We start from the raw sequence: 24,950 nt of genomic DNA, 5'->3' as shown, positions 1-24,950 counted from the left end.
TAAATAAAAATAGATTTTTCGTTATAATCGTTTCGTTTTTTATAACTTTGTTCCCGCAGAACTTAGGGTTTATTTTCTTCAAAACGTTAAAACTTTCAGTAAATCCAACCCACATCGCTTCTCTGATCCTGTCTTCATCCGACAGTACCTAAATTAGGTAACTGTTCATGCAGTTTTGTTGAAATAAATAGTGAAATGTGCAAATCGGTCATTTGGGGGTAAAACCGCCCACAACGAACGGCGCAAGACCGTCGTGTATAATGCTAGTGCGATAAGGAGATTTTTAAAATAATTGCATAGTTTGGACCAAAGGATCTCAGATTTACATAAAACAATTTAAATGTGCTTAGTTTATAGCTGGTGGTCTGTTTAGAAAAATCTAAATCGCCAATTTTCCCTGCGGGCGCTATGGACATTATCTTGTTTTCTAGGATATAGCTTTTTTTAATAATTCCTCCCTCTTGGAACCAATAACATGGAATAAACATATTTTTTATGAAAATATAGCAAATTATCTTAGCAATGGAAAAGTAATATGTATCTGCTTTATCAATCAGAACAATTTGAAAGGTCAAAAAATGACCTACCGGATCAATTCCAGGAACTTTAATACCCATATTGTTATATTTTATCTTAGATCCTCTCTAGTCCTTAAAGATTGACTCCAGGATGCCTAACCCGATCCATCTTGTTGTCTAAGGAAACTACACGGTATCAATTTCAAGACTGTTGGTACCTATATTACTGATATTCTTCCAATACGAGTGGTTGCCGAACACTCTTTCGAACTTGCGAATCTCGGGGAACCATGTATTGTTTGATAGCAAACTGATTCAATTTGTTTAAATTAGATAAATTCACGAATCGAATGCCACCAGTTTCATTCAAATCGGTTGAATATTGTTAAAGTTATAAGCTATGGCGGTTTTACCCCGTTAGTGGGCGTGTTTCACCCCGCATGGAAAAATACTCTATTTTTTTGGACGTGTTTCCAAATCGCAATTAAAAATAGAAAATCATTACAAATATTTATGTTTTTATTTTTTACATGTAGGTAATAGATCAATTGTTCATTTAAAGCAGATAAATTAGAAATTGAGCTACAACTTTTTTTTATACAGGTGGTTTTGCTTAGGCGGGCGGTCTTGCCCCGCTTACCCTTACTTCTGTTGTAAGAAAATATTCGGGTATGTCGATCACAGACGGTGGTAGCACAGACAAACAGACATAACACTCGTTTTCCATTCTTCGTACCGAATATACCGTCATTTCAAATTTGAGCTTAGTTGGGAATGTCTCCGTTTTGGTCAAAGTGGCGCTTTTTGACGAAAGAAGGGGAATTCCCCATAAAAAATACTTGCTACTTCGAGGGATACCCATATTGCTATTTGGGGAATGTCGATCATAGATGGTGCTAGTGTTCAGGCTAAATGTGAGATACGATAATTTTTGTTGATTTTTTTTTTCAAGAGTTATGTCTATTTGTCTGTGGTGGTAGTGTGCACCCAGAATGTGTGTGATGATATTTCTTGTTGAATTTTTTTCGTTCTTCTATTTATCTGTGGTTCGTTTTAGGCCTGGAACTCCATATGTCACAGCACTAACCACAAAGTTTCTATTCTGAATATTATTAAATTGCTTAGCTTAATGCGGTAAAATATGTCTTGTCTTATAGCAAACTTCTATTGGGAGTTTTGATGATGACACTAAGTAATACAATAGCACAGACAAACAGACATAACATTCGTTTGCCATTCTTCGTACCGATTATACCGTCATTTCAAATTTGGGTTTAGTTGGGAATGTCTCCGTTTTGGTCAAAGTGGCGCTTTTTGATGAAAGAAGGGGAATTCCCCATAAAAAATACTTGTTACTTCAAGGGATACCCATGTTTCTATTTGATATTTGGGAATGTCGATCATAGATGGTGCTAATGTTCAGACTAAATGTGAGGTACAATAGTTTTTGTTGATTTTTCTTCCAAGAGTTATGTCTGTTTGTCTGTGACAATAGTACAAGTGGTTGTTTCATGCGATATAGAAACTTATATGCTGCCACGAAAAGTTACAAACAGTGCTTCGAAAGCAGTAGTCATAACACGGACAGCAAGTATCTACAAAGATTTATATGCAGGAATTCAAAAAAACCATTCTGCCAGAGAATGATAACGAATCATGGATTTCACTGAAGGGTAACAAATCAAAGAAATAATGCATAAATTTCCATAAGTACGTTTATCATTACCAGTACGATTACCTTCACTGTATGCGAATGGTTGGATATGAATCATAGGCCTTCGAATCAGGTGTTATTACAGCTAACTCTCGCAGGATGGGCAACCGGAAACTGAGCTATGCTTTAGTTTAGCTATCGTTCTCATACTTGAGAAGTGCTCCAATCAGCTATGTGAAGAATTCAATAGTTTGAATTAAATTTAATTTACTACGTCATCAGTTGATACTGTATAGTCTGAAATGGTTCTTATCTATGCTAACTATGAAATGATCTCTGGTTATATGAAAATCGAAAGCTTGTATATTATTTAATAGGCAAAAACATTTCTTAAGCGGATGGTGTCGTCCAAACACAGTTTACTGGCTCACAGTAAAAATTAATAGATGTGGCTGGGATCGACGCGCTGGGATGAAAAAAGTATGGAAAAAGTCTGTGCCTAAGGGCACCACCCAGTCAGCATTTTCATATGTATAATTAGATTGCAAATAAGAGTTACATAGTGATATGTATCCAACAAAATCGTATTCGACGCGCAAAAGCCGCCTATCCGTACCATTTTGGAGGCGATATACGCACTGAGGAATAATCTTGAGCGATACATTTATATAGGTATTTCAATACGATAAGATCCGATTAAGCGCGACAAGCTTCATACAGCTATACGATTTTGAGCTGAAAATCGTATGTTTGTCAGCTACTAGCATTATAAACGATAGAATATCAACTTGTGTGCACTTTATAAGTCTTTATTTACGAATACGAGTTTGTTAAGAGATATTTACGATAATTTTCGTACATTGATATACGAGTTGATGTTGGCTGGGCAATCCAGGGCCGACTACCAATGCAAATACAAATCGATAATGCTGAACATTTTTAAATTTTCAAAGGTTTGTACAGTGATGGTAAAACTTTAAATCTCAAAAAACATCAAAAATCAAAATTAACTGTGAATCATGTCAACTTGATCCTATGCAGAAAAACTCACGCGTGAGTTTTTCTGTTTTCATAATAAGGCATTCTAGGCATTCTCTCGTGTGATATAAAGAAACTGACTAAAGAACTGACATAGGAACTCATATTCCATTCGTCGAAACCAAGTGCGCATGAATCTCGATGAAACCTTCTGAATCTGTTGCTCGAAAACTTGCGGAGTATCAGTCGATGAACGCGACTGAAAATAATGACTGTAAGCAAACGGCAACAAATATCATCGTATCATCACGAAATCGATCCGTGCTGCCTAACGAAAACACCAGGCAATCAAATTTGTATCGTACAGTTCATAAAATCGCCTAAATGTTGAGCTCGAAAAAATATTGTTCGAACTTTTCCTAGCAACTTTGAACAGAGTCACGCACAACAATCATCGTTGAGCAAATCAGGTTTAATGATGACAGGAGGCCGTGAGTGACTGAGCTCCAGTGTCTTTTCTTTAGTCAGTTTCTTTAGTGTGATACGTAGCTGTGAGTGAGCGTGAGAGAATAAATCTCTAAATAAATTGCAAAGTTAAACTAAAACACACATTTAAATTACATAGGGGCCATGTAAGTCTCTTTGTAGCGCTAGTAGAATGTATCCATGTATGTAATAATAAGATTCTTCATGTATACAAGCTACATACGTTACGTTTATCAAAGTAGTAATATCACAGACTAACAGACGTAACACTGAAGCCTCATTCCATCGCCAATAAAAACGATCATTTCAAATGTTCACTTAAGCCAAGACTCAAACAACAGTCGCTGCGCGAGAACGCCGCTCGCTTGCACTGGCGCTGTTGTCAGATAATATACAAGTAAATTTATAGCATTGCTAAATTTATAGCAAGCTGTTTTGCGTAGCGCGAAGACTGCGCCAGGTGATGCTAGTGTTTCTTCCAAGTTTTAGGGGTGTCATTGAAACGATGTTTTGTTAAAAAATTTGTTCGAAGTGTTACGTCTGTTAGTCTGTGGTAATATTGTATACATTCAATCCTCAACCGATTTTGGAGTTATATCCATGAATTGATTAAATCTATTTTATTAAAACGATACCAAGTCACACCAAACCAAACAGCAAATAAATTTTTATGATCTGTTTCTACGTTGAATGGTGCTTTTCCTCTGGTAATCGGTAGACGGTACGCGCGAGTTTTCAAAAAGTCGAAAATTTTGCGCCACTTTTCTGCGGCATACAAAAGAACATTGATAATAAAGCATTTACAACCTGCAGACGTTTTGGAAGTTGCAAAAAGTGCTGCCCGTGACCAGAAAACTTATTTCCATGTTGGTGGTCCGCAACGACGAAAAATTCAACTTTTCCCTCGTTGCCTGTGTTATTATGGTATTAACTGGGCAAGAAAATATAATAAACTCTTCAATCGTTGTGTGGCCCTTAAAAGGACCGATTGTTTGATCATCATAACTCCAGCTTGCAATAAACTTGCACTAACGCACTTAATGTAATTCTCTGTTCGGTATATTGGAGTACCGATAACCGCAAACCAGGCACGACTTGTTGCAACGGACCAACCGGAAAGCCTCAGCTGCAATGCGATCGACGAAGTCGTTCGTGTATGGTCCTGAGTCACGATAAAATACCACTCCAAGTGGCCAGCTGCAAGTGACGTGGGATGATTCTGATCGTTTCGTTGTCGCGAGCAGCATGTTTCCTGCCAATTCCAAAACGTCAGCAGCCAGATATTTCATCACGGCAGCGAAACGAGTACTCCAGCATACTTTCCTTTCCTCAGCATCCGATGAACACGACCGACCGGGAACTGCAGACGTGCACGACTGCGTCCCCGCCCGTGTTACCGTTGGTAGTACATCTCAATAAAGCATTTTCAAGCCAATTAGCAATCAACGAAAAGGCGTAGGATTCCTTTTAATTTTTTTGTAACTTCGTTATAGTAGAATTAAATGGAAATTTCCATCAATTTTCTCGTTGATTGCTGAATTGCACCAAGACTTCGATAATAATTGGAAATTATTCCAACCAATCACAAAGCGACAATTTCTAGTACGACCGAGTTAGAACTATTTTCAACTTTTTAAATGACGCGCATTGAAAATTACTAGTTTTCTATATTTTCAATATTTTCCAAATCGATTTTTCGATCAATTGGTGTAAATATTTTGGAAATCTATTGAAAATTAACTGAATTATAAGCCGATGCGTGAAAACGCGTTTCTACTTTGATGACGTCATTTCCAACAACCAATCACGAAGCGAGAATTCTGGTACAACATAGGTTCATTATTTTCAATTTTTCAATAATTCAACATCAAGAATCCATACTTTTCTTCATTTGGGACAATTCTTAGAAGATTATCCGATCGATTGGTGTAAGAATATCGAAAGTCGATCGGGAAACCACTAAGCTAGTAGCGTTCAAAACCTGACCACTTTTCGAGAAAGATTTTTTGGAATGACACCCTATCCCAAACCTTGCCGTAAGACGTAGTCCTACGTCAAAGAATTGCGCGTTGAAGTTAACTATTACTCATAGCCTTGTAGTAGTGAGACAATTCTGTACTATTTTCATATTAACTCAAAGCTGGCAGTCATTTGAATAACCTTCCCGAAGACCACAACTTTCTAAATAGTCAACAGTGCAAGATACAGTCTGTATAAAATTATTACATATACACTAGCGCCATTTAGGAAGACAATTCTGCGCTATTTTCCATATCACCTTGAAGTACGGTCAGGATCACAACTTATTCCATGTTGGAACTAATTAAGTTAATTCCTATATGCTACATAGACTCCAATAAGGACGTTCGACCGCCTTAATGGAATCACTCGAGACGAGACCATCCTTATTGGAAACGTTCTTGTTCAAAACTGCATATACGGTTACTTTCAGAAAACCGAAAGCTGCCATCTTTGATTCCAAAATGGCACCAGAACACAATATTCCATACCCAGTCGTCTCTTTACACATCGCATGGATATAGACCACTACATTGCGGAACGTTTTGGGGATTTCAGGTACATTTTATATGAAATCAAAGTGGTCTATGTACATTGGTGTGAATAAATCGCATATTTTGACAAAAGTTGGGATTATTATGTATTCTCATATATCACTTGGTTTGGTGAAAACAATTGTATAGAATTTATTATAGAGTTTTTTAGACAATTGCGTCTCCTGTAAAATTAACTAAATGGTCAATAGACCACTATAATTCGGAACGGCTCATATATATAGAAGATCGATATAATCGGTTGAAGAGGAGAAGTCAATGCGTTTTTTTCTTCAACGGTTTACTTTCAGGACATCAACTTTGTCTAGATTTAATGTTCTACTGATAAGATCGATCTAAGGGTAGGGATGATTGAAAGGATAGTTTTACACTTTTACAAACTTGTTTACTTTCAGGACATCGAATTCGTCTAGGTTCAATGTTTAACTAATAACATCGATCAAAGAAGTTTCGAATTTTCATAAAATTGTTTACCTTCAGGACTTCAATTTGGTCAAGGTTTACTGGTAATCAATAATTCCCGTCCTGTAGAAAAGCAAAAATTCGGTCACTCTTATTAGAATCGAAGTAAACGAAACCGCAGATGTATAAGATTGTCGTACCGGACCTGGGAAGCAAGAGTGCTTCCATGTAATTGGTTGATTCATTCGTTTTTAACAATTACTATTTGTTTTTTTTTTTTCAAATGTATCAATTTTCCGAAAAATTTCTAATCGATTAATGCAAATATTTTTAAAATCCATTGAAACCTGGCTGATTTATAAGCGCGCAAATCATAACCACTTTTCGTTACCTGATCCTTTCTTGAACTTCTTAAGTGCTTTAAATACAAATCAGTGTCGTAATCTTTTTCTTAACTTTTAAATCAGCGGTTCGGCTTACGCTGTGTACCTTGCTGCAAAACCTGGACATTATCAGGTGCTGGATGTACAACAGGCATTTGCTGCGAAACGGTTACAGATGGATCTTAAGAATTAAGCTCAAGCGGGTCAACATACTACACTTGCACTTCTGGAGTATCAATGACTGTACCCATCACCGATCACCGAACCTAGTTGGTGATTATTAAAATTTGTGTTTGTTACTTCCGACGGTGCCGGCGTTTCCGATATCGAGACGTTGAATCTATCGAGCAGGGAAGGATAGTCCGTGAATTGAGATGGCATAACTACGCTAGCCAAATCATCTAAAATTGATTCTTTGGTATCAATTGCATGATAGTTGCACTGTCGGGCGCTGGCAAATCCGTCATGGTACCTTTCGACAGTGGCGGTGTTTCATCCAGTATCGAGATATTGAATCCATCGAGCTCGGAAGAATAATCTGTTTGTTGAGATGGTATAGTAGGCGACATGGTGACTTCTGTGCTAACGGGCGTCGCTTTCGATCTTCCGAAATTGCTAAAGAAGATCCGAATGTCCATAATGCAGTGTTTTAATATCAATATCATAATAACTCGATCTTCACAGGGTAAAACTTGAGAAACGTATATTCTGCCGCTACTCGCATAACAGTCCCATTTATATGGGAAACTTCGTAGAAAATGGAACTGTTACGCGAGTAGTGACAGTGCTGGCCTATGCTATTTTCTCTTCCTTAAATGGTGAGTTATTAGGTCGCTCGTCGATGGGAATTCATATATCACAAACACTTCTAAGAAACGCGGCGGAGAATTGTTCGATACGAGAAACTGCTTTAATACGATCAACGGAACCGGACCGAACCAACTCCTGTTACGTGCAGCGACACGAAGGGAAACCTAATTACCGAAAGATCAGAAGTGGCTAGGCGTTGGAAACATTATTTCGATGTATTGTTGAATGGTGAATAAGATGGAGCTTGATGGACAAGCTGTGGATCCACCAACTTTGACCAAGCAGCATCCCCGCCGAATTTTTGAAAATCGGGAGCGAACGGCTGTATTGAGCAAACCATCAGATTCTACTAAAGGTATACATCGAAAAAAAGCGAGTGTCACGAAAACTGAAAGATTTTGAGCGCTAATAGCTTAGCGGTTTCCAGATCGATTTCAAGTATTTTTACGCCAGTCGATCGGAAAATTTTCCACGCATCCACACCAATAATGAAACATATTGATTTCAAAGTACGCACTATTGAAAAATTGAAAATAGTGAAGCATTGTTCTACAGGAAATCCTCGTTTCGTGATTGGTTGGAAGATTCTTTATGATAATATAAACCTATACCAATTTGATATTTGTGCTTGGGAAGTAAGCCAAAATATGTGACAACTGACAAAGCTTCCTCGTCTCAACAAGACATCTTAACACCGCGATTAAACCTAGACCATTTTGATGTCCTCGCTTGGGAAATACGCTAGAGAGCTACAAAACTCCCATGTGTCAACAAATTACTTCCAAATGAAATTAAACCTAGTCCAGTTTGATGTCTGTGCTAGGGAAGTGTGCCAGAAAAAGTGAATAAAGTCCACTGCCTCAACAGATTGCAAATTCTTTACGGTGAGACGTTTAAAACTAGGCGAATTTGATATCTGTGTTGGAAAAGTGCGCTACAGCTGTAGTGTTCGGTTATTATTTAATTCTGTATGGATGCGCAAGTTTGCGTTGCATTCGCAATGACGGCACCGCACGACCTCTTTTCCACTTACAGAACTGCCCGCAGCTGAATGCGTGAAAATTATTTCCGACATATTTCTGTCTTTTGCACTCTTTAACAAATCGCTATTCCGCTTCACGCATACTCGAAACTAATGTAGGTGTCTCCACTGCGGCGCCGTCATAGCGAATTGTATGCTAAGCAAAACAAAGCAAAGCCTAGGTGCTACATTCCGTTGTCGAAACTTGACCTGTTTTTAAACGACAGACTTCGCAGCCTTGCGTGTCTTGTAAACAAACCCTCTGATTTTGACGTAGGACTACGTATTTGTTTACTATACTGGGACTGGGTAGCACTTTGTGAAAACGAAAATAGAAGCGTAACGTTCGAATGAAAGATTTTAAATGCTTATAACTCCTAAACTACTGAACGAAACTGAACAATTTATATGTCGTTGGATAGATAAAATGACCAGTAATTTTATGGGGGGGAGAGCAATTTTAAGACGGGTGTAAAATGGGGGGCTCATATTCAAATGAAACACAAATTTCCTCAAAACTAGAGAACTAATCAAGCAAATGTAACCAAATTCGGCATGTGGGGTTTTCAGAAGGCAGGATTTTTTTTCTATGGTATACTAAAACCCCTTCCTCTTCTAAGAGGGGGGATCCCATACAAATGAAATACAAATTTCTTCATAACTCGAGAACCAATCAAGTAAATGGAACCAAATTTGGCACGCGGGGGTTTTTGGAGGCATGAATTTATTTTATAATGGTTTGAGACCCCTCACCCCTATGGTAGGAGGATAAGGAATCTCATACAAATAAAATAGAAATTTTGGCGTATGTGCTGTATTTTCTGCTAAGTAACAAACGGTAAACTGTGAAAGTAAACTAGCAAAACCTACTCGAAGCAAAAGACAGTGAATCGACGTCGTTAACTTACGTGCCTGTTGCCATTCATGTCAAAAGAGAAGGACATTCGAATGGCATGTCATATTTGCGATGAACGTGCTTTGGCTTTAATGTTATTTGTAACCAATGACCCTTTTAAAGACCACAAGCGAGTTAAAGTAAGATTATTAAAACATGTTAAGCTACGCATAATCATATTTAATACAATACTCTGTGGGCTGGTCATTGATTACTATTAGAACCTTTATGATGCACACAAGTGATTTTTAAAAGAAATCTCTATGTCTCAATGGTTGCAGGCGTTGTACTTATGAAACCCCGTCCACGGATTCCACCATTGCCTTCAATGAAGAACTGAATCTGAATATTTCGCTCTTCTCTTTTAAACATGCAATTAAACAATGGCACTTACAGATTCTTATAAACATACATATGTTAGAAATGCAGTTTACATTAGTCTTTGATCTAATGATCTGATATAGTCCTACGTCACCCTTTCGTGCAACCCTTATGACTGTATACCTTGTAGTTTTTTTTTCTACAATTCGTGTTATGCTGTTCCCTGCAAGGAAAGTTAAGGTTTGTGATGACACTGGGGTAAATAGATATTTATTTTTTTGTTTAATTCCTTTCTATAATATGCATCTCCTACACCATTGATAGCTCAAAATCAAGCGTCAGGATAGGAGGAGAGACATCGGACTGGTTTGTAATGTTAGATGGTTTGAAGCAAAGAGACAGACAATCGAATTTGCTGTTCAACATTGAATTGGAAGGTGCTATTCGAAGAGAAGGTGTGCATAGAAGCACTCCTATGGCTTGCGGACGACATCGATATCATTGGTGTTAGTCGTAGAGTTGTGGAAGGACGCTGCGAGGGTAGGGTCTATCCTAAATTCTACCATAACAAAGTATATTGTGGCTGGTAGAGAGCGCGGTAGCCCTTCGGGTGTTGGAACTGCGATGGTGATACTTTTTAAGTGGTCGACGGATTTGTTTACCTTGGTACGTTTTTTGGCGGCATATTAGAAGGAATGTGGGCCAGGTGTATGAACCATAAAATATATCTATACCTATAAAGAAGGATTTCTGTCTGTCTGTCTGTCTGTCTGTCTGTCCGTATGTTCCTTATAGAATCGAAAGCTACTGAACCAATCGGCATGGAAATATGCATGTTGAGGTTTTTTGGGGCCAGGAAAGGTTTTAGTGATGGTTAGAAACCCCTCCCCCCACTAAGAGGGGGGGCTCCCATACAAATGAAACACAAATTTCTGCATAACTCGACAACTAATCAAGCAAATAGAACAAAATTTGGCATGTGGGTGTTTTCGGTGACAAGAATTTATTCTATGGTAAATTGAGACCCCTCCCCTCTTTATAAGGGGAATTATAACTCCTCTCCTCTTTAAAAGGGGGGGCTTCCATACAAATTTCCTCATAACTCGAGAACTAATCAAGCAAATGGAACCAAATTTGGCATGTGAAGGTTTTCGAGGGCAAGAATATTTTCTATAGTAAATTGGGACCCCTCTCAACTTTAAGAGGGGGGGCTCCTGTACCAAAGAAACATAATTTTCCTCATAACTCGAGAAGTAATTAAGCAAATGGAACCAAATTTGGCATGTGGGTGTTTTTGGAGACAAAAATTTTTTCTATGATGCATTGGGACCCCTTCCCGTTTTAGGAGGGGGGGATCCTATACACATGAAATACAAATTTCCTCATAACTGAAGAACCAATCAAGCAAATGGAACAAAATTTGGCATGTGAAAGTTTTCGAGGGCAAGAATATTTTCTATGGTAAATAAGGACCCGTCCCCATTTTAAGAGGGAGGGCTCCTATACAAACGAAATACAAATTTCCTCATAACTCGAGAACTAATCAAGCAAATGGAACAAAATTTGGCACGTGGGTGTTTTTGGAGACAAAATTTTTTTTATGATGAATTGGGACTCCTCCCCACTTTAGGAAGGGGGGCTCCTATACAAATGAAATGCAAATTTCCTCATAACTCGAGAATTAATCGAGCAAATGGAACCAAATTCGGCATGTGAAAGTTTTCTAGGGCATGAATATTTTCTATGGTGAATTAGAACCCCTCCCCACTTTAAGAGGGGGGGCTCCTATACAAACGAAATACAAATTTCCTCATAACTCGAGAACTAATCAAGCAAATGGAACCAAATTTGACACGTGGGCGTTTTTGGAGACAAAAATTTTTTCTATGATGAACTGGGACCCCTCCTCACTTTAGGATGGGGGGCTCCTATACAATTGAAATACAAATTTCCTCATAACTCGAGAAATAATCAAGCAAATGGAACCAAATTTGACATGTAAGTGGTTTTTGACGCAAGATTTTTTTCTATGGTGAATTGAGACCCCTCTCTTCTTTAGAAAGCGAGTTATGGCCCATCTCCCCTTTAAGAGGGTGGGCTTCCATACAAATGAAATGCAAATTTCCTCTTATCTCGAGAACTAATCAATCAAATGAAACCAAATTTGGCATGTGGGAGTTTTAGATGGCAGAAATTTTTTCTATGGTGAATTACGACCCCTTCCCCTTTTAAGAGGGGAGCTCCCATACAAATGAAATTCAAATTTCCTTATAACTTGAGAACTAATCAAGCAAATGGAACCAAATTTGGCATGTGGAGTCAGATTTTGGAGTCTTGAATTTATTTTACGATAGTTAGAGACCTCTCACCCCTGTGGTAGGAAGATATGGACTCTCATACAAATAAAACAGAAATTTTTGCGAAACTCAAAAACTAATCGAACTCGAAAAATTCGAGACTCTTCCATAAAACATTAGTCAATACAAGACCACAAAAACTATCTATAGTAACACTAGATCATTCAGGACGAGACGGTCGCGAGTGTTGCCGGTGACCCGCCGTCGGAAGCGCCGCCCACTGGGGGGTTTGCAAAACTCGAGATTGTGACAAAGATCATCCGAGATTCATGATTTATGTACAACACAGGTTAATTTGTGGCAATACGAAGTTTGTCGGGCCAGCTAGTTAATAATATAAAGAAGCGGATATTGTGAGGTGACTAAAGCTGGGCAGGCTGCAATTGGCTGGTCACGTAGCAAGGATGCCAGCTGGGAGACCAGCTAAAACAATATTCAGCCGAGAACCCGACAGAAGTCGATGACTTCGATGCAGACCCCGTAGCCGTTTGACGAGGTTGTGGTTGCCGCTGTTGGCGTGGTTGCCGAAACAGCGGGCGTTAGGGGCGATTGAGGAGCGGCAGCCCGTAACCGAGAAACGTAGAGGCGGCTCCTGAATTCGGAACGGATTCGATAAACGGATTGTCATTGAAAAAGTAAATGTAAAGTAAATGTTGAGAGCTCCATTTGTCATTACACTTTGACTTGATGTATGATTGTCTTTCAATCAGCATGTGGAATGTTAGTTAAAAATTGTGGTTGCCAAAGATTATCAATTGTTATTATCATATTCTGTAGCCTGCAAGTTGGCATTTGCACTGCTTTTCAATTATTTTTATACTTGATAGCAAGACAGACTCCACTCTTAAAATTTCATCATTACATCACATGCTCGAATGTTCCATCTGTCACGGTTAGTGATATCCGCAATTTTCAATTATTCGATTACCGATTAATCGGTGAGCGTTGTCTGCAATAATCGATTAATACAACTATTCGTGCTAGTAGTGTTCGATTTAAAATTTTCGAATATTTCTTCGATTAATCGAACGATTATGAACGATTAACGAGCTTTATTCGGGGATTATTCGTACCAGTGATGGAAAAAAAATCGCTTCTAGTGATCAAGATCTACTACTTGTAAGCGACAAACATTTTCCGCACAGATTATGACACACCTTATGTCAGATCATGTTCATTGCATGATTGCGTTGAGAAATATAACAGATACAGACGATTGGATGTGTGCATCATATGAATCACAATAAAAACACAATGTGTGATCTTTTTTCTCGTAGCTAGGTAAGATGTAACACTGTGATCGACTGCTGAGACTGTTTAAGGCGACACCGAAAGTGGCTAACGTTATTGTGTTAGAGCGACAAATACTGTACTGTACATATCATGTGTTCGTTAAAAACCTAAACATTTATTTGAATGTTGCATTAGTATTGGTAATATATGTCAAATGGGTAGAGCTTGCAAACATAAACACAGCTGATCCGCAGCCAACCGCACCGACTACGAACATCCCGAAATATGGTTTATTTTCTTTACCAAGACATTCCGATTCATCTAATATTTGCAGCAGCAACTGAAAAATGCATTGGATCAACAGGATGGCTAATTTCGTTTGCATTGAAGGCGAGTTTTTGATTGCTGGTCAGCTGTTCTAGTTTGTTTACTTTCTCTAAGCTAATGCGATGCGGTAAAAGCAGAAAGCTCTTTAAAAGTTCCTTGATGTGGCGAAACTTTGAGCCCGTGGTGCTGTTTTTTCGGAAAGCGCTAGGGCAACGAAATATGTGCGCAACCAAATATCTATTAACTATTACCAGATTATACGTTTTATGAACACGTGATGATCTATATGATCCGTTGAATTTATTTTCCATTAGCAATTATATTTTGCTGAGCGTTTGTTGATATATAGCGAGTCGATAAATGGAATGACAAGGTTTTGGAAATTATAACACCACTGGAAGCACTGATTACGTGCTCTGCCAATACAGATGCATTTTTAAGGCACAAAACAATACATGCATCGAACGGTAGCCCATTATCCAGCCATCTTTAAGCCATTCGGTTTTCCCTTAAAGAACAAAATCTTGTGATCAACGCTAAAGATTCACTGTTTGTCATGACCTGTACGGATCGTGATCTGTGCATGTGGTGATAACTTACAGCTTTTATCAAAATCACTGATCTTCCATCCCTGATTCGTACTCATTGAACTATTCGATTAATAAACCTACTCGTGCTGGCAGTATTCGAATTAAAATTATTCGAATATTCCTTGTGTTATTCGATTAGTTGAATTAATCGAACGATTAACGGACATCACTAGTCACGGTTTCATAGAAGACCTCAGTTGCTAAAAAAATTAGATTTAATCGTTATAATCGACTAAAAGGAAGGGATGGTACTGGTTTACTTAGGAACAGTTTTACACTTTTACAAATTGATTTACTTTCACGACATCAACATGGTCGAGGCTTAATGGAAATAAATGCTGCCTGACCAGTTGGGACGGGAGGATTCGGTCACTTTTTTTTAGAAAAAAAAGTAAACGAAATTGCAGGTGTGTAAACGTAGTTCTACCTTAAAATTGAATGATCAACAGTATCAGGGTGTCCCGTTTTGTGTAACAATAGGGAAGGAAGGCTGCTTTCCAGAATCCGACAACGTCATCTTTAATTCCAAATCGTCACTCAACAATGAGACAACGCAGTCTTGATTTCATCTAAAGCAGCCCTGCTTTTCTTCAAAACTGACTTCAATCCGCGACGATAAAGCGAGTTTTACTTCAACATGACGAAGTATCATTTGTAATTTTCTATCAAATACTCTACTACATAGCAACCTTCAATGCAGATTAATTAAGTAACATTTTCTTCAATGTAAAATTTCTTTTAATTATTCCAGTTAACATAGAAAAATCGTGCCTGACTTCAATTTACGCTTGCATAAAAACTTCTGTGCAACAAAAGAAACAAATCGCTTCATGTATGCAGCGACGGTAAAAGAAAGTCAGTCTTATTTATTTTTGTCGACGATGTCCTGCCTGCCCTGCAGGTCCTGCTGCTTCCCGATGAGTTGGAAGAGGCCAAGTGTTTAGAATAACATTTCCATGTACTGCTAACCGGCGAAGGAAATAAAATCGTTGATAAAAAAATGGCGTACAAGCTGTGTATCCATCAGCCTTGAACAAGGTGAAGAAAATTTTTCCAACAAACACTGAAGAGTAAAAAACACCATAAGGAAACAGTATTTGTCAAGAACAACTTTTTGTCGCTGATGAAAAAGTCAACTACGATGGATTTAGAAAGGATCGTCGTGAACCCGGATGAGTTTCTTAGAAGTGAGCAAAGCAAAAACGGAGATATTTTATGCCATTCCAACCTAAAAGAAACAGCAACTTTGCAGCTTATTTACTTTAATTTTCATTAAAAGAACCGAATAACATTTACTCGATAAAAATATTACTCACAAGTGGCATTTAGACAGCTTTTTCCAGCAACTCCAAATAAGACTTTCTTAGCATCTCCTGGATTTCCCTTTTTTTTGGTTCCCCGATTCTAAAAGCCTATTACAACTGAATAGAACGTCAAATCCACCAAGAAGCGGAATGTATACCACCTTGCTTTAACCGGAGTTTCATAATATCTGGGACAAAGTCTTTAACCAATTAATGAACGGTTTCCCACACAACGGAGCTCCGGACGTTTGTTTTTCGAGCCACGCGCATAGATGAGATGATCACCCGAAATTGACGCAATTTTCAGACCGAACCGAGCCAAAACGCATCTGCGGGGTCTGTTTTCATTGGTATTTTCCGTTCCCTGGCTTTTCCTTTCTTTCGTGCTCGGCCAATGTGGAAGCAACATCGTGAATAGTACTGCAAACCAAAATGGCCAAACTTGCGCTGCTCGTCGTCAGGGGACAGCTTGTGGCAGCTGTTGTCGTTGGAAACAAAGGAAAATATTCTTCGCGCTTCCCGGGCTTGTGTCTGCAAGCTGAAGACTTAACTACAACACACGTACAAAAACGAATTAGAAATCAATTTTTGCGGTTGATTTTCCACTTTCAATGTGACCAGATTTGGCATTTCTTTCTTTTCACCGCGAATTCAACTGGAAAATTTGTTTCGATCTGATTCTTAAGCTTCAGTGCCGCTGCAACGGGTAAAGAAACGGTTGTCCTTTTATGTGTATAAATGCACTGCTCCCGGGCTTTTCACGTCCAGTTGTGAGTTGTGGATTGCGTTGGAACAGATTCGGTGCTGAAACTTGCTTGCTCGGAACGTCAAGCTTGAAACAGCAATCAAACAGTAGTTAATGAAAATTTGTCTCAGTGGGAGCTGCTGTCTTCTCGGTGTTCATAATTAAGTGATACAATGGGAAAACACTGTGCACGGGTGATGCTTGCTGTCACGTGGGTGGCCCTTGTGGGGTGTTTTGATGTGACACTGGCTTTCAAGGACTGTGTCGAGGCTGATAGTCCCCTGTCGTGCTACGGAGCTAAAATGTTTCGTAACGTAATGAAGCGGTTGACGCGAGAAAAATCCCTTCGGCTTACGCCAGGAGTGGAAGTGATAGCAGTTGGCGGGGACAACAATGAGGAACAGCAGCGGTCTATCAACGAGATCGGCGACGAACGGGAAGGAATATTCGATAGAATTGGCCGATATTTAACCACTCATGAACTTAAAATTAACGTGGGTGAAATACTGCGAAGAGGTGACATTCAGGATGTGGTTCGGTCGGTGTTCGGCACTGTTCAGCGAGAGCTGCTAGCGAATATTGAAGGTATCTGGAATGGTGATAAAGTGAAATTAATTAAAAATAAATAAATAAGTTCTGAAGAGTGTTTCGAAGCACCGAAAAACAGCGCTTTAGCTCTAATCAACTGAAGCACTCTTCAAACGTTTCTCAACAAGTTTGTTGAAGTTATTATTGCAAAAAAGAATGTGTCATTAAGTTCTTCATTGGTATCAGTTTGTGTGTAAAATATTCAAGCTGTTCATAAAACAGTTCATTGATTGGATTCTAAAATCGTGTTTTAGAAAACACGGCCTTATCCTTGGTAATTTAAGTACAAATTTGATTCTAAAACATGCAACGTAAAGTGAAATAAAACCTTTAGATAAATGTCTATCTAAGGTATGTAATAAACATTGCTATTTATATAGCTTGTCCAACAATGAGCTGGTGATGTTGAGCAGTTGACTAAAGTTACACTTCGTTATTGATTCAAGATACGAAAATTGCATCACAAATCGGCTGAAACAAAGGACGAAGGAGATCGTGTGTGCCTTTCCCATTGTACTTTATATAAAACTAGCTGACCCGACAAACTTCGTATTGCCACAAATTAACCAGTGTTGTACATAAATCATGAATCTCGGATGATCTTTGTCACAATTTCGAGTTTTGCAAGCCCCCCAGTGGGCGGCGCTTCCGACGGCGGGTCACCGGCAACACTCGCGACCGTCTCGTCCTGAATGATCTAGTGTTACTATAGATAGTTTTTGTGGTCTTGTTATTGACTAATGTTTTATGGAAGAGTCTCGAATTTCTCGAGTTCGATTAGTTTTTGAGTTTCGCAAAAATTTCTGTTTTATTTGTATGAGGGTCCCCCTACCACAGGGGTGAGAGGTCTCTAACCATCATAAAATAAATTCAAGACTCCAAAATCTCCCACATGCCAAATTTGATTCCATTTGCTTGATTAGTTCTCAAGTTATGCAGAAATTTGTATTTCATTTGTATGGGAGCCCCCCTCCTAAAAGCGAAAGGGGTCGTAATTCACCATAGAAAAAAATTCTGCCAACTAAAACTCCCACATGTCAAATTTGGGTCCATTTGCTTGATTAGTTCTCGAGTTATGAGGAAATTTGTTTTTCATTTGCATAAGAGCCCCCCCTCCTAAAGTGGGGAGGGGTCGTAATTCACCATAGAAAATATTCTTGCCTACAAAAACCTTCACATGCCAAATTTAGTTCCATTTCCTTGATTATTTCTCGAGTTATAAGGAAATTTGTATTTCGTTTGTATAGGAGCCCCCCCCCCCCTCCTAAAGTGGGAAGGGGTCCCAATTCATCATAGAAAAAAAATTTGTCTCCAAAAGCACCCACGTGCCAAATTTGGTCCCATTTGCTTGATTAGTTCTCGAGTTATGAGGAAATTTGTATTTCGTTTGTATAGAATCCCCCCCTCTTAAAGTGGGGAAAGGTCCTAAATCACCATAGAAAATATGTTTGCCCTCGTAAACTTTCACATGCCAAATTTTGTTCCATTTGCTTGATTAGTTCTCGAGTTATGAGGAAATTTGAATTTCATTTGTATAGGATCCCCCCTCCTAAAACGGGGAGGGGTCCCAATTCATCATAGAAACAATTTTTGTCTCCAAAAACACCCACATGCCAAACTTGGTTCCACTTGCTTGATTAGTTCTCGAGTTATGAGGAAATTTGTATTTCTTTGGTACAGGAGCCCCTCTCTTAAAGTGGGGAGGAGTCCTAATTCACTATAAAAAATATTCTTGCCCTCAAAAACCTTCACATGCCAAATTTTGTTCTATTTGCTTGATTAATTCTCGAGTTGTGCAGAAATTTGTGTTTCATTTGTATGGGAGCCCCCCCTCTTAGTGGAGGGAGGGGTCTCTAACCATCATTGAAACCTTTCCTGGCCCCAAAAAGCTCTACGTGCAAATTTTCACGCCGATTGGTTCAGTAGTTTTCGATTCTATAAGGAACATACGGACAGACAGACAGAAATCCTTTTTTATAGGTATAGATATATTTTTTATACAGAGTGTTAGATACCTTAGTGCAACCTAAGAACCACGTTTGACTAAAAAAATCATACTACGCATATGATCAACTCTTAATCGTAACAGAATTATTAAATATTTTTAATTTTTGGCTCTGTTTCCATCAAATTAGCTCTACTAGGTACAAAAAGTATGCTAGCTAGCTCAATTCTGTTGCTTTTATTCGAAGCAGAAAAAAACACACTACACTACACTACACATATACACTGAAAATTGCCAATAAACTTTCTATTTCATAAAATTTAGTTACTTTTCAGAAGCAAAAAATTTTGAAATAAGTTTATCTAAATAAAGTAAAAATAAAAATATGAGGTTAGTCCCGGTGTAGTGGTTAGCATTCACGCCTCTCACGCCGAGGACCCGGGTTCAAATCCCAACTCCGCAGAAGTCACGAATGACCCAAGCTGTTAAAATGACTATAATCTAACAAAAAAATTAAAAAGGGTAAGGGAATAGGGACCCCTTCCCACGCTATACCGGTCTATACACCCGTGAAGCTTGCCTAGGATGTGGCGAAACTGGATAGTGGGCCCTGTCGAAGTTCTATAAAATACCACAGTATTTGAAAGCAGCTACGTCAAAGCGAGTAGTGTCGCTTTAAGCGCAGCCCAGCCTCCCTTCTATCTTCGGGGAAATGAAGATACACCCATAATGGAGATACACCCATTATTGGGATCCGATCGCCCGGAGAGCCCCCCCCCGACTGGAGCTGGCCCTGGAATGGGAAGAAGAGCAAGCGGCCAGCGGTTGGAAGTTGAAATGAAAAAGCGGGCTTCCAATCGAGTTTAACCGAAGAGCAAGCCAAGATCGATAAGATACAGCAACAGGTCCGTAGCGAAATGGACAGGAGGAATGACAGAGCGAGTGATGTGTCGAGATGAATACGGCGACGTGATTCAAACTGAGGTCCACGAATCCGTTGCCCTGGTGGAAGTGTACCCGCACCATTGCCAGAAGATCCACTGCTTGATCAGCAGCTGTTACGAGATTTGGTTTTCCATATGGACGAAGTAGTCGCACGGTTCCGTGATACTGACCCTCTATTGCGGCACAAATTACCAAAACTGCAAGCTGGTAAATGCAATCAACATCCTTAATGGACACGTTTTGCCATTGAATTTCAATGCTGTCCAGTACCTGGAGGATTTGCAGTTGATAGTGTCTTGTGCAGCTGTGGTGGCTGCTAAAAGCTTGGGATTGCGCACACCTCAATGGCAGAAACGGTTGGAGCAAAGAATCTCAAACAACGATTTCCAACTGGCAGAAGAACAGCCAGATTGTGCCGCCATGTAGCTGTGATCATGCAACTTACTGAGCTTCGTCAACTGGGAGCTCACCAGCTAACAGAGAGAATCGATAAACTAATACAGCAGTTAAGCGTTTTATCGCAGCGTCTAAGGCGTTACAATGATTCTGCAAAGCGACGGCAACAGTATAAGATGTTCTGCGATGACGGAAAATCGTTCTACTAGTAAATTAGCAACTAGAATCCAGATTACAAAGATGGCCTACCGGAGACTGGAGATATCACGAATTTTTGGGCCAATATATGAGAGAATCCAGTACAACATCGTGTCGGACAGTCGTGGCTAATGCGAGGAATCTCAGTATGGACTACATTGCCTACAAGCCTCACACGTTCTCGACTAAGGTGTTGGAGATGTATAAAATAGATCCTGTAGTCGTGAGCTTCCCGCAGCATGGGACGAGACAGTGGACTACTACAGAACAACTTAGTGATGGGAAAACTGTGTTGCACTCGAGAACGTTGCGGATTCAAAGAAGTATTTTCTATAGAAGATTCTATCAAATTGATTGTAGAGTAAGCAGCGATATCGGAATGGAGTTTGGGCTTGACAAATGCCGACCAGTAGAGTTTCAGGCAGGGCGGTTGACTAGTTTTGATGGCTATGAGGTCTACGATGAGGAGATGATTAGGGATATGGTTCGTGGCGAATAGTACAAATACGTTGGTTTCAGGCAGCTCAGCAGTATTCGTCACACCGACATTAAGATAGAGCTGCGGGATACATTTTTATGTCGAGTGAACCGTGTCCTAAAGTCTTCAATAACCGTGTCCTCAACGCGGGAAATAAGGTACAAGCGCTGAATACATTTGCCAATTCCCTGTTGACCTCCAGTTTTGGAATAGCGAAGTGGAGCAAACTGACCTAGAAGGGCCACCCTCAATCGGCACTGGAGAGATTTACTTTACCGCGAATAGAAGGGGGTGTAGGAATAGTCGACATTCAAGCACTGCGCGTTGCTCAGGTACGTCAGATGAATGAATATTTTGTAGAATGCGAAACACGACACGAAATATACCGAGCTGTTTGTGCCGCTGATAGGAGCTACAGCGCTTTACATCTGGCGCAACCAGACTACAACCTCAGATGCAATCTGTTGTCGATGGAAGGGAAGATTGCATCTTGGAAGCCGAAAGCAGTACATGGTGCTCATCCATGGTACATGGTGCAAGTATACGGTACAACATTCAAAAAGCAATTATGTTGCGGCTTCGACTGTTTACCATTATCCTAAGATGCCCAACAACTATTCGCAAGCAAGGTAGTAGAAAACCTGCCGAAATTATGGACGCAGAAGGACATCGTTCTCTTTCTCGTTTCTTCAAGAACAAGCCCTCTGGTTTGGCTATCAATTAAGATGCACCAGACGAATGTTTGAAGAAAATCTTGATCCCATTGCTACAAAAACATCATGCAGATGGACAATACGTGTTTTGGGTGGATAGAGCTTCATCGCGTTGCGCCAAAAAAACACAATCGTTCCTGAATACCCATTCGGTCCCATTTGTACCCAAAAACCACGAGGCGAAAAATCTGTTTCAATGCGCCCAATCGATGATTTCTTCGGGATTTTGAGTTCCTTGGTGTACAAAAATAACTGGAGAGCCACGAAATGCAAACAGTTGATTGGTAGAATGACGGCCGTACAACGCTCCTGTTTCGACGTCAAACGAAAGCTTCGTCGAACAGCCGATTACGGACCGATTTCAAATGTACACTAATTTTTTTTCAACAATGGATAATGTATCTTTAATTTCGGTAAATCAGATCTTCTTCATGTATCTTTGTCTTTTTTTAGCAGCTTGAAAAAAAATTCTAAAATTTTAGTTGCCACCCGTTACATGGTCGTAAAAGTTCCTGAATTAAAATTAAATTATATAACAAACCGAACACTTCTGGATTTGTGTTTACACACTTTCAATCGAAAGCTAAGAAAGTTTTGTACTGAAAGTTGTCTTTAGACTTTCTACTTCAAGAGACTTTTCTGAAGCAAAGGGATTAAAATTAGTGTTTCTCAAAGCGTTTTCATTAAATTTATCCTTAAAAATCATAATAAAGTTTATTGCCTTTTTCTACCAATTTAATCTACAATCCGTTCTTTGGAGTCAAACGGCTATCTCTTTTAATTAAATTGCAATTTAATTTTAAACACGTCGTTTTGGGTGTCGAATTAGTATTTGAAAACTGCACGAATTTATGCGTCACGCATAGCAGATCACCGCGTGCAATGAACACGGTCTGACGCGTGTGGAATACAAAACTAAACAAACTTGTTGGGTCTCTCTAGGACGTTTCTGAAAACGATTACAGCATCAAAATGTATTCTCTGGCAGAACTCTGGAAGAACCTTTGCTTTGGCGTCGGTGATTGTTAAGCGACGATTGCCCAGCGGGAGTATGGTTGCAATCTAATGCAAGTGTGTAAACACAAATCTAGAAGTGTTCGGTTTGTTATATAATGATTTTATTTCAGGAACTTGAGCTAGCTAGCACACATTTTGTACCAGAGCTAATGCAAGGCAAACAGAACCGAAAACTAAAAATGTTTAATAACTCTATAACGATTCAGATTTGACCATATGCGTAGAAGAATTTTTTCGTCGAATGTGGTCCTTTATCACCCCTTGAAATATTTGCATATAGTTGCCTAGCACCTTATATACAGATATTTTGTAGAATTTGGATTCTGTTGGATCTGGTCAAGAGAAAAATCATGAATCAGCTTCCGTCAACGTCCATGATTTAATTGCTAATTTTCATTTTATTGTGTGGATGTCACATGTCTCGAGCGTACAGAAATATATGGATTCCTTTACATCTCATATCGTTCCCCATCCAGCTCCAACAATACTGTGACCTACAGATTTCTTACCAGCAACTATTTGCTGTATTGTGGCAGAGTTAATGGTAAACTCCAGTACAAAGCATAAAGCATAAAGCATAAAGCATAAAGCATAAAGCATAAAGCATAAAGCATAAAGCATAAAGCATAAAGCATAAAGCATAAAGCATAAAGCATAAAGCATAAAGCATAAAGCATAAAGCATAAAGCATAAAGCATAAAGCATAAAGCATAAAGCATAAAGCATAAAGCATAAAGCATAAAGCATAAAGCATAAAGCATAAAGCATAAAGCATAAAGCATAAAGCATAAAGCATAAAGCATAAAGCATAAAGTATAAAGCATAAAGCATAAAGCATAAAGCATAAAGCATAAAGCATAGAGCATAAATCATAAAGCATAAAACATGAAGCATAAAGCATAAAGCATAAAACATAAAGCATAAAGCATAAAGCATAAAACATAAAGCATAAAGCATAAAGTATAAGTGTAAAGTATAAGTATAAGTATAAAGTATAAAGTATAAAGTATATAGTATAAAGTATAAAGTATAAAGTATAAAGTATAAAGTATAAAGTATAAAGTATAAAGTATAAAGTATAAAGTATAAAGTATAAAGTATAAAGTATAAAGTATAAAGTATAAAGTATAAAGTATAAAGTATAAAGTATAAAGTATAAAGTATAAAGTATAAAGTATAAAGTATAAAGTATAAAGTATAAAGTATAAAGTATAAAGTATAAAGTATAAAGTATAAAGTATAAAGTATAAAGTATAAAGTATAAAGTATAAAGTATAAAGTAAAAGTAAAAGTATAAAGTATAAAGTATAACGGTGACGCACGAGGAGCGTCCACGTTTACTTTTAGTCAGACTTTGGAATTGCTTTCATCGATATTCTTTTTTAATTATAATTTATAATTTTTGACACAACTGAATAAAGTTATGCTATTTGATTTCAAAAATATATTGAATGCCTTATTACTCTGCATAATAAAATCATTTTATTGATCTTCCAGAGGGCCGCAAAAAGGACAAAGGAGGCTTGGGCGCCGTCATGATGATGGGCGTCATGATGAGTAAACTGCTCGGTGCCATCGGGTTCGGCAGTGTTGCCATGCTTGCGATGAAGGCACTTGGCGTTTCCATCATTGCGCTGGTAATGTCCACCATTATCGGACTTAAGAAGCTCACGGAAGGAAGTGGAGACAGTAAAGGGCGCCAGGATTCGAACATTCGCGTCACCGCGGGTGAGCCGATCCACCGCAATGGTTACGACGATTATGGTGTTGGAAATCGCAAACGGCGACGGCGACGGTCGACGGAGCATCTGCCTTACCGTGGGTGGAGTGAAAATTCGAAATAGTTCAGCTATGCTGTTTTAAACTATATTTAAGGATTTCGTGCGAGTTGTTAGGATACTCGTTTTGAATGTTATAAAACGAAACCAGTCTTATTATTCACGATAGAATAATGTACCAATTTCTTTTGGAAAGAAAAATGTAGCGATGCAATGCTGCAGAACAAGCCTTCGACAAAATATTATAAAGAAATAAACCATTAATTTCAAAACTCGTTTTATTTCGTCCCCTAGT

The 24,950-nt window shown here is 38.8% G+C and overlaps 1 protein-coding gene across 1 annotated transcript; it reads left to right on the top strand.

Annotated features, from left to right (window-relative positions):
* Positions 1-16,770: 16,770 nt before the first annotated feature.
* On the top strand, positions 16,771-24,721 carry LOC128745635 (uncharacterized). Its single transcript, XM_053842708.1, has 2 exons — positions 16,771-17,182; positions 24,375-24,721. Exons 1-2 carry the CDS (start codon positions 16,771-16,773, stop codon positions 24,719-24,721), a joined length of 759 nt encoding a protein of 252 aa, XP_053698683.1.
* Positions 24,722-24,950: the final 229 nt, after the last annotated feature.

This window comes from Sabethes cyaneus, chromosome 1, assembly GCF_943734655.1.
Source record: "Sabethes cyaneus chromosome 1, idSabCyanKW18_F2, whole genome shotgun sequence".
Taxonomy (NCBI): domain Eukaryota; kingdom Metazoa; phylum Arthropoda; class Insecta; order Diptera; family Culicidae; genus Sabethes; species Sabethes cyaneus.
This window is presented reverse-complemented; position numbering and strand designations above follow the sequence as displayed.